This window comes from Callionymus lyra, chromosome 5 (genome assembly GCF_982586985.1).
Source record: "Callionymus lyra chromosome 5, fCalLyr1.hap1.1, whole genome shotgun sequence".
In the NCBI taxonomy this organism is placed as follows: domain Eukaryota; kingdom Metazoa; phylum Chordata; class Actinopteri; order Syngnathiformes; family Callionymidae; genus Callionymus; species Callionymus lyra.
This window is the reverse complement of record NC_141822.1, coordinates 3,632,138-3,647,699: the sequence shown is the minus strand read 5'-3', so window position 1 is coordinate 3,647,699 and position 15,562 is coordinate 3,632,138. Positions and strand designations below refer to the sequence as shown.

Genomic DNA, 15,562 nt, shown 5'->3' with positions numbered 1-15,562 from the left:
CCTCACGACCTCGTGAGTAAAATGTTGTTTCTACTGCAGTAAAACATGTTCCTCACGACCTTGTGAGTAAACTGTTGTTTCTACTGCAGTAAAACATGTTCCTCACGACCTTGTGAGTAAAATGTTGTTTCTACTGCAGTAAAACATGTTCCTCACGACCTTGTGAGTAAAATGTTGTTTCTACTGCAGTAAAACATGTTCCTCACGACCTCGTGAGTAAAATGTTTTTTCTACTGCAGTATAACATGTTCCTCACGACCTCGTGAGTAAAATGTTGTTTCTACTGCAGTAAAACATTTTCCTGACGACCTCGTGAGTAAACTGTTGTTTCTACTGCAGTAAAACATGTTCCTCACGACCTTGTGAGTAAAATGTTGTTTCTACTGCAGTAAAACATGTTCCTCACGACCTCGTGAGTAAAATGTTGTTTCTACTGCAGTAAAACATGTTCTTCACGACCTTGTGAGTAAAATGTTGTTTCTACTGCAGTAAAACATGTTCCTCTCGACCTCGTGAGTAAAATGTTGTTTCTACTGCAGTACAACATGTTCCTCACGACCTTGTGAGTAAAATGTTGTTTCTACTGCAGTAAAACATGTTCCTCACGACCTTGTGAGTAAAATGTTGTTTCTACTGCAGTAAAACATGTTCCTCACGACCTTGTGAGTAAAATGTTGTTTCTACTGCAGTAAAACACGTTCCTCACGACCTTGTGAGTAAACTGTTGTTTCTACTGCAGTAAAACATGTTCTTCACGACCTTGTGAGTAAAATGTTGTTTCTACTGCAGTAAAACATGTTCCTCACGACCTTGTGAGTAAAATGTTGTTTCTACTGCAGTAAAACACGTTCCTCACGACCTTGTGAGTAAAATGTTGTTTCTACTGCAGTAAAACACGTTCCTCACGACCTCGTGAGTAAAATGTTGTTTCTACTGCAGTAAAACATGTTCCTCACGACCTTGTGAGTAAAATGTTGTTTCTACTGCAGTAAAACATGTTCCTCTCGACCTCGTGAGTAAACTGTTGTTTCTACTGCAGTAAAACATGTTCCTCACGACCTTGTGAGTAAAATGTTGTTTCTACTGCAGTAAAACATGTTCCTCACGACCTTGTGAGTAAAATGTTGTTTCTACTGCAGTAAAACATGTTCCTCACGACCTCGTGAGTAAAATGTTGTTTCTACTGCAGTAAAACATGTTCCTCACGACCTCGTGAGTAAACTGTTGTTTCTACTGCAGTAAAACATGTTCCTCACGACCTTGTGAGTAAAATGTTGTTTCTACTGCAGTAAAACATGTTCCTCACGACCTCGTGAGTAAAATGTTTTTTCTACTGCAGTATAACATGTTCCTCACGACCTCGTGAGTAAAATGTTGTTTCTACTGCAGTATAACATGTTCCTCACGACCTCGTGAGTAAAATGTTGTTTCTACTGCAGTATAACATGTTCCTCACGACCTCGTGAGTAAAATGTTGTTTCTACTGCAGTAAAACATGTTCCTCACGACCTTGTGAGTAAAATGTTGTTTCTACTGCAGTAAAACATGTTCCTCACGACCTCGTGAGTAAAATGTTGTTTCTACTGCAGTAAAACATGTTCCTCACGACCTTGTGAGTAAACTGTTGTTTCTACTGCAGTAAAACATGTTCCTCACGACCTTGTGAGTAAAATGTTGTTTCTACTGCAGTAAAACATGTTCCTCACGACCTTGTCAGTAAAATGTTGTTTCTACTGCAGTAAAACATGTTCCTCACGACCTTGTGAGTAAAATGTTGTTTCTACTGCAGTAAAACATGTTCCTCACGACCTTGTGAGTACAATGTTGTTTCTACTGCAGTATAACATGTTCCTCACGACCTCGTGAGTAAAATGTTGTTTCTACTGCAGTAAAACATGTTCCTCACGGCCTTGTGAGTACAATGTTGTTTCTACTGCAGTAAAACATGTTCCTCTCGACCTCGTGAGTAAAATGTTGTTTCTACTGCAGTAAAACATGTTCCTCACGACCTTGTGAGTAAACTGTTGTTTCTACTGCAGTAAAACATGTTCCTCACGACCTCGTGAGTAAAATGTTGTTTCTACTGCAGTAAAACATGTTCCTCACGACCTTGTGAGTAAACTGTTGTTTCTACTGCAGTAAAACATGTTCCTCACGACCTTGTGAGTAAAATGTTGTTTCTACTGCAGTAAAACATGTTCCTCACGACCTTGTGAGTAAAATGTTGTTTCTACTGCAGTAAAACATGTTCCTCTCGACCTTGTGAGTAAAATGTTGTTTCTACTGCAGTAAAACATGTTCCTCTCGACCTTGTGAGTAAAATGTTGTTTCTACTGCAGTAAAACATGTTCCTCTCGACCTTGTGAGTAAAATGTTGTTTCTACTGCAGTAAAACACGTTCCTCTCGACCTCGTGAGTAAAATGTTGTTTCTACTGCAGTAAAACATGTTCCTCACGACCTTGTGAGTAAAATGTTGTTTCTACTGCAGTAAAACATGTTCCTCTCGACCTTGTGAGTAAAATGTTGTTTCTACTGCAGTAAAACATGTTCCTCACGACCTTGTGAGTACAATGTTGTTTCTACTGCAGTAAAACATGTTCCTCTCGACCTTGTGAGTACAATGTTGTTTCTACTGCAGTAAAACATGTTCCTCACGACCTTGTGAGTACAATGTTGTTTCTACTGCAGTAAAACATGTTCCTCACGACCTTGTGAGTACAATGTTGTTTCTACTGCAGTAAAACATGTTCCTCACGACCTTGTGAGTACAATGTTGTTTCTACTGCAGTAAAACATGTTCCTCACGACCTTGTGAGTACAATGTTGTTTCTACTGCAGTAAAACATGTTCCTCTCGCAGCTCCAGTTCTCCGAGGTTCTGGTCAAGTGGCGCCAGTTCTTCAGCTTCCTGTCGGCTCAACAGGGCAAATCTGAGATGAAGGTTCTGGAGCAGAAGCTGGAACTGGATCAGCTCAAGGTGAGGTTTGAATTTGAAGGTCACATGACCCGGCGCCGTCACGTGACCCGCGAGCGGTTCTTCGCAGGAGAGTCTGACGGAGCTCGGCTTCGCTCCCAAGGACGACATCGAAAACTGGTTCACGGGAGAGAAGTTGGGTTTGTCGGGGTAAGAACCAGTCAATCTAGTATTCATGTTTTACTTCACAAACATTCAATCTTACATTTTAAATACTGTGTTTGGTTCCATTCAGAGTATTTCAGCGGCATCAGAAAAATACTAAACATTTCAAATGTCTTTTTTATTATCAATAATCTTTTTTTCATTTCATTTTTTTTGTTTTCTTTGAATAATTACATTTAAAATCCCATTTATATCAGAAAAATACTCAACATTTCAAATGTTTTTTTGATTAAAATGTTTTTTATCATAATAAAAAAAAATGTAATTTGTATATAAAAAGTTTTTTTTTGTTTTCTTTGAATAATTCCATTTAAAAATTCCATTTATATCATTAGTATCAGAAAAATATTCAACATTTGAAACTTTAAACTATCATTGAAATACATTATAAAAATTCACTTGTATATGAAAAAGGTTGTTTTTGTTTTCTTTTAATAATTAAATTTAAAAAAAAGTTGAATATTTTTTTCATCTATAGAAATGTTTTTGTTTCTTTTTAAGCATCGTATTTAAAAAATGTTTTAATAATTAAATTCAGTAGTTTCTATATCTATCGTTTTTTATTTTTTTAAATAATTTAATTGAAACAAGTGAAATATTTTCTAAATCAATGCTTTTTTTTACACACAGAGTTTGATGTTGTAATTACAATAATTCAGAAATATTCTTTCTATCAACATTTTTATATTGAATTTAAATAAATAGGAATTGAAAACAATATTGAATTGAGAAAATGTATTGTTCAATGATATGTGTAAAAATGTAATTATTTATTTGAATTTCTTATAAAAAACCAACAACATTTCAATAAAAAAGTTTGAAAAGTTAAATTCAACCATTGATAATAATAATATATACATACTAACATAATATTCTTTCGGGTAAAAACGCGTCACGTCTTCCTTCAGAGCCATCGACCTGCTCGACTGGAACAACTTGATCAACGACACCACGAAGATTTCCAACCTGCTGATGGTTCCGAACCTTCAGGTGAGTTCTGCAGCAACGAGAGGTGGACTCGTGGACTAGTCACGCTGGTTAGCTATTGTCCAGTTTTGGTTAACTATTGCCTAGTTTGACCTTGAAGTGTCTGATAAACGGAGAAAATATCAGTCTTTCTCAAAAGTGACACAACGTTGGATAACATGTACTTTCCCTGCAGTGTCTGGAGCCGAGAGGCTGGAATTCAAAATATAGATCAAGAGAAACCGAGAGACGAGACGCAGATTTAAATTGTTTTTCTTATTATATGACGTACTTGTACATATTAGAATTCCAATCTCTACTAGTAGGATTCCAGATCCTGCAGGATTCCAATCTGTACTTTGATATATATATATATATATATATATATATATATATATATATATATATATATATTTGTAACATTTTATCTTGAGTGTTTTTATTCTGAGGCAACAGTACTTTTAATTGAGAAATATTATTGTGAAGTATGAGTATTTTTACTTTAGTAATATTATTAGGAAGTAATAGTACTTTTACCTAAGTAATATTATTCTGAAGTATCTGTACTTTAACTTTAGTAAGATTATTTAAAACTAATCGTCCTTTCTGTTATATTTTCATGAAGCCATTTACTTGAGTGATATTATTCTAAAGTAACAATATTTAAACTGTATTAAATATATGTATATATATATATATATATATATATATATATATATATATGTCTTCAATATCTAGATATTCAATATCTAGATATTGAATATCTAGATATGAATATGATACGTTGCATTTTTAAAAAGTCAGAAAATGTTCCTAACATAATTTTCTTCTTGAGTTTGGATCAGCAACATCTCAACATGTCAACATGTCAACATGTCAACATGTCATCATGTCAACATGTCAACATATCAATATATCATCATGTCAACATGTCAACATGTCAACATATCAACATGTCAACATATCATCATGTCATCATGTCAACATGTCAACATATCATCATGTCAACATGTCAACATGTCAACATGTCAACATATCATCATATCATCATGTCAACATGTCATCATGTCAACATGTCAACATGTCAACATGTAAACATATCATCATGTCAACATGTCAACATGTTGTGTGCAGACGGGTCAGCTGGAGCCTCTGTTGGGCAGTTTCACCAGCGAGGAGGAGCGACAGATGAAGAGAATGTTGCAGAGGATGGATGTTCTGGCCAAGGTGAGAGAAATACTTGTGTTTATTGAACCATCTGCAGTTCAACAGCCATATGGACGCGTGAAGAGAAACTAGGCAGCTGCTCACGTGACCCTGGCATGTGTGTGTGCAGCACGCGCTGGAGAACAGCGTGAGGCTCATGGTCGACGCCGAGCAAACATACTTCCAGCCGGCGATCAGTCGCTTGACCCTGGAGATGCAGAGAAAGTTCAACAGAGAGAAGCCGTTGATCTTCAACACATACCAGTGTTACCTGAAGGTGAGTACAGTGAAGTAATATTAATCCACTTACAGTACTGTTACTCCTTACTTGACTTACAGTATTGTTACTCATTACTTGACTTACAGTACTGTTACTCATTACTTGACTTACAGTATTGTTACTCATTACTTGACTTACAGTACTGTTACTCATTACTTAATTTAAAGTACTGTTACTCATTACTTAATTTACAGTAGTTACTCATTACTTGACTTACAGTACTGTTACATATTACTTAACTTACAGTACTGTTACGCCTTACTTGACTTACAGTACTGTTACTCATTACTTAATTTACAGTACTGTTACTCATTACTTGACTTACAGTATTGTTACTCATTACTTGACTTACAGTACTGTTACTCATTACTTAATTTAAAGTAGTTACTCATTACTTAATTTACAGTACTGTTACTCATTACTTGACTTACAGTACTGTTACATATTACTTAACTTACAGTACTGTTACTCATTACTTTTCTTACAGTACTGTTACTCATTACTTAATTTACAGTAGTTACTCATTACTTGACTTACAGTTCTGTTACATATTACTTAACTTACAGTACTGTTACTCATTATTTAATTTACAGTACTGTTACTCATTACTTAACTTACAGTACTGTTACTCATTACTTGACTTACAGTACTGTTACTCATTACTTAATTTAAAGTAGTTACTCATTACTTAATTTACAGTACTGTTACTCATTACTTGACTTACAGTACTGTTACATATTACTTAACTTACAGTACTGTTACTCATTACTTTTCTTACAGTACTGTTACTCATTACTTAATTTACAGTAGTTACTCATTACTTGACTTACAGTACTGTTTCTCATTACTCAACTTACAGTACTGTTACTCATTACTCGACTTACAGTACTGTTTCTCATTACTTAACTTACAGTACTGTTACTCATTACTTGACTTACAGTACTGTTACTCATTACTTAATTTACAGTACTGTTACTCATTACTTAACGTACAGTACTGTTACTCATTACTTGACTTTCAGTACTTTTACTCATTAATTGATTTACAGTACTGTTACTCATTACTTAATTTACAGTACTGTTACTCATTACTTAACTTACAGTACTGTTACTCATTACTTGACTTACAGTACTGTTACTCATTACTTAATTTAAAGTAGTTACTCATTACTTAATTTACAGTACTGTTACTCATTACTTGACTTACAGAACTGTTACATATTACTTAACTTACAGTACTGTTACTCATTACTTAATTTACAGTACTGTTACTCATTACTTGACTTACAGTACTGTTACTCATTACTTAATTTACAGTACTGTTACTCATTACTTAACTTACAGTACTGTTACTCATTACTTGACTTACAGTACTGTTACTCATTACTTAATTTAAAGTAGTTACTCATTACTTAATTTACAGCACTGTTACTCATTACTTGACTTACAGTACTGTTACATATTACTTAACTTACAGTACTGTTACTCATTACTTTTCTTACAGTACTGTTACTCATTACTTAATTTACAGTAGTTACTCAATACTTGACTTACAGTACTGTTTCTCATTACTCAACTTACAGTACTGTTACTCATTACTCGACTTACAGTACTGTTTCTCATTACTTAACTTACAGTACTGTTACTCATTACTTGACTTACAGTACTGTTACTCATTACTTAATTTACAGTACTGTTACTGATTACTTGACTTACAGTACTGTTACTCATTACTTAATTTACAGTACTGTTACTCATTACTTAACGTACAGTACTGTTACTCATTACTTGACTTTCAGTACTTTTACTCATTAATTGATTTACAGTACTGTTACTCATTACTTAATTTACAGTACTGTTACTCATTACTTAACTTACAGTACTGTTACTCATTACTTGACTTACAGTACTGTTACTCATTACTTAATTTAAAGTAGTTACTCATTACTTAATTTACAGTACTGTTACTCATTACTTGACTTACAGTACTGTTACATATTACTTAACTTACAGTACTGTTACTCATTACTTAATTTACAGTACTGTTACTCATTACTTGACTTACAGTACTGTTACTCATTACTTAATTTACAGTACTGTTACTCATTACTTAACTTACAGTACTGTTACTCATTACTTGACTTACAGTACTGTTACTCATTACTTAATTTAAAGTAGTTACTCATTACTTAATTTACAGCACTGTTACTCATTACTTGACTTACAGTACTGTTACATATTACTTAACTTACAGTACTGTTACTCATTACTTTTCTTACAGTACTGTTACTCATTACTTAATTTACAGTAGTTACTCATTACTTGACTTACAGTACTGTTACTCATTACTTGACTTACAGTACTGTTACATATTACTTAACTTACAGTACTGTTACTCATTACTTAATTTACAGTTTCTGTTACTCATTACTTGACTGACAGTACTGTTACTCATTACTTAATTTACAGTACTGTTACTCATTACTTAACTTACAGTACTGTTACTCATTACTTGACTTACAGTACTGTTACTCATTACTTAATTTAAAGTAGTTACTCATTACTTAATTTACAGTACTGTTACTCATTACTTGACTTACAGTACTGTTACATATTACTTAACTTACAGTACTGTTACTCATTACTTTTCTTACAGTACTGTTACTCATTACTTAATTTACAGTAGTTACTCATTACTTGACTTACAGTACTGTTTCTCATTACTCAACTTACAGTACTGTTACTCATTACTCGACTTACAGTACTGTTTATCATTACTTAACTTACAGTACTGTTACTCATTACTTGACGTACAGTACTGTTACTCATTACTTGACTTACAGTACTGTTACTCATTACTTAATTTACAGTACTGTTACTCATTACTTAACGTACAGTACTGTTACTCATTACTTGACTTTCAGTGCTTTTACTCATTAATTGATTTACAGTACTTCAGAATCATATTACTCCAGTAAAAGTACCATTACTTCCTTATAATATTACTAAAGTTAAAATACTATTACATCCTAATGATATAACACAAGTAAAAGCACTGTTACTTCAGTATGAAAACAGTTACTAATAAATAATTAAATAAATACGTAATAATAAGTTTGAATTTGTTCTTAAATGTGTTTGAAGTCAAGCGTGACTCAAAGTTCCGTGTTACTCTCAGGACGCGTACGCAAACGTCTCCGTGGACATGGAGCTGTCCAGGAGGGAGGGATGGCAGTTCGGAGCTAAACTGGTCCGTGGAGCGTACATGTACCAGGAGAGAACCAGAGCACAAGAGATCGGCTACGAGGACCCCATCAACCCGGACTACGAGGCCACCAACAGAATGTACCACAAGTGAGTGACAAACTTCGCAGTTTCTAACTTAGTTACTCGTTTATTGTTGAGTAACGTCAAGAAAACACTGTAGCGACCATTTTAATAAAATATTTATTTAACTTGTATTTCAACTTGTAAAATCAAACATCACATATGAGTAAGTAAGTAAGTAAGTAATATATATTTATATAGCGCTTTTCGAGACCAGGGTCACAAAGCGCTTTAACAATCAAAACAATACTCAAAACAGTACATACTTCAAGGATCAAGACAACACCGAGAACAACACAGGAGTTCGAGAAATTCAAGGAAAAGCCTGCACAAATGAGGTGTCGTCTCTGTCAACAACCCTCTCGGTAACGCAGACCTAAACAGCTCCCATGATGCTTTGCCGCCCAGCCAACCAATCACAGCTGTGGAACCTATAGCAACAATTTAAATCCAGTATAGTAGCGAACAATCAGCCGGAACTTGCTTTTACAACAATAAACATGTTCTGATTCTGAAATATGAGTTGACTTTATTTATTACTAAAATAAACTTCAGTTATTTAAACATTGAGTTTTAGTAAGTGTTTATTCTATGTTATTATTTGTATTCAAGACACCAAAAAATATAAAAGCTAATAAACTTGTTCTGATTCTGAAATATAGGATTGATTACTAAAGATAACAGATACAAGCACATAAAAAAGTTCAATATTTCATTCTAATTAATTATTTACTTCTTTTTTTTTTTTTAATACACAGTTTAAGTACTAGCCACGTGTATTTCTGTATTATTTATTATTATTATATATATATTTTTTTTTTTACATTATAATTTATTTCCAAAATACAACAAAAATATTCCTGTGTTTTTAAAACACTATCAATACAAGTCTTTTTATTCTTAAATATAAATGGAATTTATTTGTTACTTAAACACCTTCAGTTATTTAATATATATACGTCCACTTAATATGTATTATTTACTTAATTTTTTTAATTATAATTCACTTATTTTATTTTATTTGTTTATAATTTATATCATTTGTATTCAACACACAACAAAAAATACTAGCACTGGTACTAAACGTGTTCTGATGGTGAAATATAGGATTTATTACAAAAAGAAAAGCATAAAAGCTCTTAAAACATTTATTATATTGTATTTTGACGTATTTTTTTATTGAATTTAATATATTTTTTATTAAACCATTTTAATCCACTTATACATTTCTATTATTGATTTATTTTATGTTATAATTTCCAAAACACGACAAAATATTCCTGCGTTGTCTTTTTATTATGGATTATAAATGAAGTTTATTTGTCACTTAAAGTTATTTAATTATTGAATCGTCACGTTTTAAATGTTTTCATTTCATGTATATACGTCCACTCATCGTACAAGTCACTTGTTTTATTCATTCATTTATTATGTTGTAATTTATTTGTTCATATTTGTGTTTTTTAAATCCACTTGATTCTAACGTTGACTTCTCTGGTCTCAGGTGTTTGGAATTCATCCTGGAAGACATCGAGCATCGAGGAAACACAAACGTCATGGTCGCGTCTCACAACGAGGACAGTGTGCGATACACACTGGAGAAGTACGTCTCACAAAAGATACACACGAGCAACACAACACCGGGGGCCTCTTGAGACAGTTATATAACGCCTTGACCTCCTCGGGGTTCTGTCCAGGATGGACCAGCTCGGACTCTCGCCCACGGAGAACCAGGTGTACTTCGGACAGCTGCTCGGCATGTGCGACCAGATCAGTTTCCCGCTGGGTAGGTTACACTGTCGCGCTAAAAGTACACACACGCTATGCAGTCGCAGCTGCGACACTTCTTACATCACACACAGTCGCACACACTGAAGTTGTTACGTAAACTTGAAAATGATGGTCTTTTCTATCGACTCACACACGTGTGGACGTTTCTAATGACAAACTGTTGTGTTTTAGTCACATTTATTTACACAAACATGCATTTTGACTTTAAAAAATGAAGTAAAAATCTGAGTGTAAGGATTCTCTGTCTTTCAGGGATTTAGGGTTATTTATAAAAGTTTGTTTGAATATTGTATTTCACTTTTGAATTTACATTGAATTTCACTTTTGAATTTACATTGTATTTCACTTTTGAATTTACATTGTATTTCACTTTTGAATTTACATTGAATTTCCCTTTTGATTTTACATTGTATTTCACTTTTGAATTAACATTGTATTTCACTTTTGAATTGACATTGAATTTCACTTTTGATTTTACATTGTATTTCACTTTTGAATTTACATTGTATTTCACTTTTGAATTTACATTGAATTTCACTTTTGATTTTACATTGTATTTCACTTTTGAATTTACATTGAATTTCCCTTTTGATTTTACATTAAATTTCACTTTTGAATTTACATTGAATTTCACTTTTGAATTTACATTGAATTTCACTTTTGAATTTACGTTGAATTTCACTTTTGAATTTACATTGAATTTCACTTTTGAATTTACATTGAATTTCACTTTTGAATTTACGTTGAATTTCACTTTTGAATTTACATTGAATTTCACTTTTGAATTTACATTAAATTTCACTTTTGAATTTACATTGAATTTCACTTTTGAATTTACATTGTATTTCACTTTTGAATTTACGTTGAATTTCACTTTTGAATTTACGTTGAATTTCACTTTTTAAATGAAAGTTTTATTTTTTATTGAACTATTTCTTTAAGCTTTTCATTATTAAAAATACATTAAAAAAAAAAAGTTGATTTGAGTAATTTGTTAATTAAAATGAAAAAATATTCTAAATTAAATGTTTTTAAACAAGTTTTATATTCTCATTCCAATAATTAAAAATACATTTTCTAAAATTCAATATTTTTTCATTGGTACTATAGTTGATCAGATCATATTGTTATAAAAACATTTATATATGTATATTTTATTGTAAACAATTTAAAAAAGTATTTAGTCACAAGAAAATAATAATTTACGAATTATTGGAATTATTTAACTCTTTGTGTTGAAAAATAACTTTAAAACATTCAGAATTATGAATTAATTTATTAAAAAACTAAACACTTTCAATGTATTAATAGTATATATTTATCTAATTAGGTTTATCAGCAACAAACAAATGAGTTGAAAGAACATATGGAAGTAAATTAGTGTCATAAGAATATAAGATGTTTTCAGCCAATCAGGTGACCTGCAGGCGATCAGGTGACTGTTGGATCCATCAGCTCGTCACTCGTCTATTAATGTCTGTGATACTATTATAGCGACGTAATAGAATAATGTTACGTTAATAAAAGAAACAATTCATATTGAATTTAAAAGACTATGAACTAAAAAATATTTTGTTGTTTTTTCTAAAATATTGGGATTAAAATATCCATCTACGTGTGTAAAAAATAAAAAATAAGTAAAACAAAATAAAGTGAAAAGACCAAAAAAAACACATTCAATATTTAAATAAACAAATTATTGAATTAAATTATATATAAAGAAAATGCTTAAAAAACAACATTTTAATAAAAACATCCAAGTTTCAAACATTGGAATTCAATTTTTTTTAACATCCTAAGGACACTGATATGTTTCCATGACGACAGTATCGCGTCTCATTTATATTTGTTGGATAAAGACGCACAAAGTAACATTTATTAACATAAGAAATAATGATTTCAAATGAACACATTATGTGAAGAAAGTCTCGTTTAATATCAAGGATTGAAACTGATTTTTCCCGTTAAAAAAAAAACAAACAACACATTTATTATATTATGAAAAGAAACGTAAATGCGATGAATCAGTTGAAATAAAAAAGTACTTTCATGTGATGTACGGCGTGTCGTTGAATCGTCTGCGTCCGTAGCTTGACCTTTGACTCTTGACACGTGTTGACGTGTTGAAGAAACTCAACATTGATCAGCGGCGACAAGAGTTCAGCGTCCGATCCATTGTTTCGCAACAACGTGACTACACAACATTCTGACTACACAACATCTGACTACACACCATTCTGACTATAAAATATTCTGACTACACAACATTCTGACTACACACCATTCTGACTACACAACATTCTGACTACACAACATCTGACTACACACCATTCTGACTACACAACATCTGACTACACACCATTATGACTACACAATATTCTGACTACACACCATTCTGACTACACACCATTCTGACTACACACCATTCTGACTACACAATATTCTGACTACACAACATTCTGACTACACACCATTCTGACTACACACCATTCTGACTACACAACATTCTGACTACACAACATTCTGACTACACAACATCTGACTACACAACATCTGACTACACAACATTCTGACTACACAACATCTGACTACACACCATTCTGACTACACAACATTCTGACTACACAACATTCTGACTACACAACATCTGACTACACACCATTCTGACTACACAACATTCTGACTACACACCATTCTGACTACACAACATTCTGACTACACACCATTCTGACTACACAACATTCTGACTACACAACATCTGACTACACACCATCTGACTACACAACATCTGACTACACACCATTCTGACTACACAACATTCTGACTACACACCATTCTGACTACACAACATTCTGACTACACAACATCTGACTACACACCATCTGACTACACACCATTCTGACTACACAACATTCTGACTACACAACATCTGACTACACAACATTCTGACTACACAACATCTGACTACACACCATTCTGACTACACAACATTCTGACTACACAACATTCTGACTACACAACATTCTGACTACACAACATCTGACTACACAACATTCTGACTACACAACATCTGACTACACACCATTCTGACTACACAACATTCTGACTACACACCATTCTGACTACACAACATTCTGACTACACAACATTCTGACTACACAATTCTGACTACACACCATTCTGACTACACACCATTCTGACTACACAACATTCTGACTACACAACATTCTGACTACACAACATTCTGACTACACAATTCTGACTACACACCATTCTGACTACACACCATTCTGACTACACACCATTCTGACTACACACCATTCTGACTACACACCATTCTGACTACACAACATTCTGACTACACAACATTCTGACTACACACCATTCTGACTACACACCATTCTGACTACACAACATTCTGACTACACACCATTCTGACTACACAACATTCTGACTACACAACATTCTGACTACACACCATTCTGACTACACAACATTCTGACTACACACCATTCTGACTACACAACATTCTGACTACACACCATTCTGACTACACAACATTCTGACTACACACCATTCTGACTACACACCATTCTGACTACACAACATTCTGACTACACAACATTCTGACTACACAATTCTGACTACACACCATTCTGACTACACAACATTCTGACTACACACCATTCTGACTACACACCATTCTGACTACACAACATTCTGACTACACAACATTCTGACTACACACCATTCTGACTACACACCATTCTGACTACACACCATTCTGACTACGCATCATCTGACTACACACCATTCTGACTACACAACATTCTGACTACACATCATCTGACTACACACCATTCTGACTACACATCATCTGACTACACACCATTCTGACTACACAACATTCTGACTACACATCATCTGACTACACACCATTCTGACTACACAACATTCTGACTACACATCATCTGACTACACACCATTCTGACTACACAACATTCTGACTACACACCATTCTGACTACACACCATTCTGACTACACACCATTCTGACTACACACCATTCTGACTACACACCATTCTGACTACACACCATTCTGACTACACAACATTCTGACTACACAACATTCTGACTACACACCATTCTGACTACACACCATTCTGACTACACAACATTCTGACTACACACCATTCTGACTACACAACATTCTGACTACACAACATTCTGACTACACACCATTCTGACTACACAACATTCTGACTACACACCATTCTGACTACACAACATTCTGACTACACACCATTCTGACTACACAACATTCTGACTACACACCATTCTGACTACACACCATTCTGACTACACAACATTCTGACTACACAACATTCTGACTACACAATTCTGACTACACACCATTCTGACTACACAACATTCTGACTACACACCATTCTGACTACACACCATTCTGACTACACAACATTCTGACTACACAACATTCTGACTACACACCATTCTGACTACACACCATTCTGACTACACACCATTCTGACTACGCATCATCTGACTACACACCATTCTGACTACACAACATTCTGACTACACATCATCTGACTACACACCATTCTGACTACACATCATCTGACTACACACCATTCTGACTACACAACATTCTGACTACACATCATCTGACTACACACCATTCTGACTACACAACATTCTGACTACACATCATCTGACTACACACCATTCTGACTACACAACATTCTGACTACACACCATTCTGACTACACACCATTCTGACTACACACCATTCTGACTACACACCATTCTGACTACACACCATTCTGACTACAC

At 33.7% G+C, this 15,562-nt stretch overlaps 1 protein-coding gene across 1 annotated transcript in view; it reads left to right on the top strand.

Annotated features, from left to right (window-relative positions):
* Positions 1-15,562, top strand: part of prodha (proline dehydrogenase (oxidase) 1a) — a 38,370-nt gene that overhangs the window by 14,386 nt on the left and 8,422 nt on the right. The window contains exons 6-13 of the mRNA XM_087790515.1: positions 2,861-2,977; positions 3,045-3,124; positions 4,048-4,129; positions 5,240-5,332; positions 5,442-5,588; positions 8,769-8,944; positions 10,422-10,520; positions 10,615-10,703. Coding sequence (XP_087646641.1) covers positions 2,861-2,977; positions 3,045-3,124; positions 4,048-4,129; positions 5,240-5,332; positions 5,442-5,588; positions 8,769-8,944; positions 10,422-10,520; positions 10,615-10,703 — 883 coding nt within the window. The remainder of the gene's footprint in view (positions 1-2,860; positions 2,978-3,044; positions 3,125-4,047; positions 4,130-5,239; positions 5,333-5,441; positions 5,589-8,768; positions 8,945-10,421; positions 10,521-10,614; positions 10,704-15,562) is intronic.